We start from the raw sequence: 2,166 nt of genomic DNA, 5'->3' as shown, positions 1-2,166 counted from the left end.
AAAACAAAAAACAAAAAGAAAAGAGGTTTTAATGGACTCACAGTTCCATGTGGCTGGGGAGGCCTCACAACCATGGCAGAAGATGAAGGAAGGGCAAAGGGATGTCTTACATGGCAGTAGGTGAGAGAAGACTTGTACAAGGGACCTCCCATTTATAAAACCATCAGATCTCGTGAGACTTATTCACTATCACGAGAACAGCCTCGGAAAGACCCGCCCCCATGATTCAATTACCTCCCACCAGGTTCCTCCCATGACACACGGGAATTATGGGAGCTAGAATTCAATATAAGATTTGGGTGGGGACACAGCCAAGCCATATCACATAGATACTGCACATGCATGGTTTCATGATCTACACTGTGAGGTAAGTGCTATTATAATGTCCATTTTTCTGATGAGGAAACTGAAGCTTAGCAGGATAAAATCAGCAAAGACTAATTTGTCTCTTGATCTTTCTCCTGTACTACGAGGAGCACTGCTTGTTTGCTGTGTGACCTTGGGAAAATCACAACTTTCTGGGGCTCACTCAGTCTCTCGGTCCGTAGAATGGTTTTAGGGTTGGGAGAATGCAGGATGGTAGGTGACAGATAAATCAGCAGTGGCATCATGACAAGAGCCCTGGAGGTTCTGGTCAGACCCAAGCTCTTCCTGGCCAGGTATTGTGAGATGCAGAGATGATTCATGTAAAGTATCTTTTTTTTTCCCCCCGAGGCAGAGTCTTGCTCTGTCACCCAGGCTGAAGTGCAGTAGCGTGATCTCAGCTCATTGCAGCCTCCACCTTCCAGATTCAAGTGATTCTTCTGCCTCAGCCTCCTCAGTAGCTGGGACTACAGGTGTGCACCACTACGCCTGGCTAACTTTTGTATGTTTTAGTAAAAAATGGGGTTTCACCATATTGGCCAGGCTGGTCTCTAATTCCTGACCTTGTGATCTGCTGCTTCGGCCTCCCAAAGTGCTGGGATTACAAGTGTAAGCCACCATGCCCGGCCCACGTAAAGCATCTCTGTGCACATAGTAGGTGCTCAGTTAATAGATGCCATTCTTACTGATTATGTGGTAGCCAGTGACTGCTCAGGTCTGTATCCTCCTGTTCTTCCACACTTCTCTCTCAATCACCAAGTTAATGCCGGGCACACAATCTTCTGGCTTTTGTAGAATTAATGTTTTTTTTTTTCACCTTTTAATTTTTTTTATTTTTTAGAGAAGGGGTTTCTCCCTGTTGGTCAGGCTGGTCTCAAACTCAGGTGATCCCTCCACCTCGGCCTCCCAAAGTGCAGGGATTACAGGTGTGAGCCACTGAACCCGGCCTAGAATTAATGTTTTAAGGAGGGAAATGTTTCTGCTTGACAGGCTCTGCCTGAGGGTACAGATGAAAGTTGAGCAGAGGCGAGTCTCCGTGCGGGGTCCCTGGCCCCAACACCTCGTCTCTTATTATTTGCATTTTGGTTTCAGTTTCGCCTCTGCCTCCTTCAGCTTTTTCATTTGCCTTCTCTCGTTTGCCAACATCCAATCTGCTCGAAGAAAACAGCACTGAGCAATTGGATCATGTCGGGGCCTGGGGAGCCAGGGACATGGCGCCCTGTCGTGGCTTCCTTATACGACCTTCAACGTTGCCACCGTGCAGGGCAGCTATTGCTGCCCATCTTAAGTGAGACAAATTCCATGGTATAAATTCACTGCTTTCCTGGTGGTATGTTTTTGGGTTTGGGAAATGTGTCTGATTTACACTCCCGGCAGGAAGCAGGAGGAAGATGGAAATGTCTGTACTCCCAGATGCTTTGAAACCCCACAGCACAAAAACAAAGCTAAAACAACCTCCTCTCTCCCAAAACACAACTCCAAAAGCAGAAACTCCCACAGTACAAGCAGCATCCACATGGCAAAATACCATTATGTTTCCTCCATGGCTGAAAATAATTTTGTCCGACTTATAGAACCACAAAGACAGAGAGGCCGCTGTCAGGAGCACGGGCCTTAGAGTCAGCCCCACGGGCCGGGAATACCCTGGTGTCACCGCCTGGCAGGGGCCCCTTAGTAAGTCATTTTACTCCTCTAGCCTCAGAGTAGTCATTGGGAAATGGGAATAATGAGATGCACTTCCCTCAATCCTGGGGAGGGGATTAAACAAGATGCCGTATGTATGTATGTATGTATGTATGTATG

General features: G+C 47.2%; 1 protein-coding gene across 2 annotated transcripts in view; it reads right to left on the bottom strand.

Moving 5' to 3' along the window:
- CDA (cytidine deaminase) overlaps positions 1 to 2,166 on the bottom strand; it is a 28,736-nt gene that overhangs the window by 1,226 nt on the left and 25,344 nt on the right. The window contains exon 4 of one of the 2 annotated variants that reach the window (XM_017506443.2): positions 1,296 to 1,514. The exons of the other annotated variant lie outside the window; for it this stretch is intronic. Coding sequence (XP_017361932.1) covers positions 1,482 to 1,514 — 33 coding nt within the window. The 3' untranslated portion in view covers positions 1,296 to 1,481. Of the gene's footprint in view, positions 1 to 1,295; positions 1,515 to 2,166 lie in introns of those variants that run through there. 2 annotated transcript variants of the gene reach the window in all.

The sequence above is a fragment of the Cebus imitator genome, unplaced genomic scaffold, assembly GCF_001604975.1.
Source record: "Cebus imitator isolate Cc_AM_T3 unplaced genomic scaffold, Cebus_imitator-1.0 Scaffold15, whole genome shotgun sequence".
Lineage (NCBI taxonomy): Eukaryota > Metazoa > Chordata > Mammalia > Primates > Cebidae > Cebus > Cebus imitator.
This window is presented reverse-complemented; position numbering and strand designations above follow the sequence as displayed.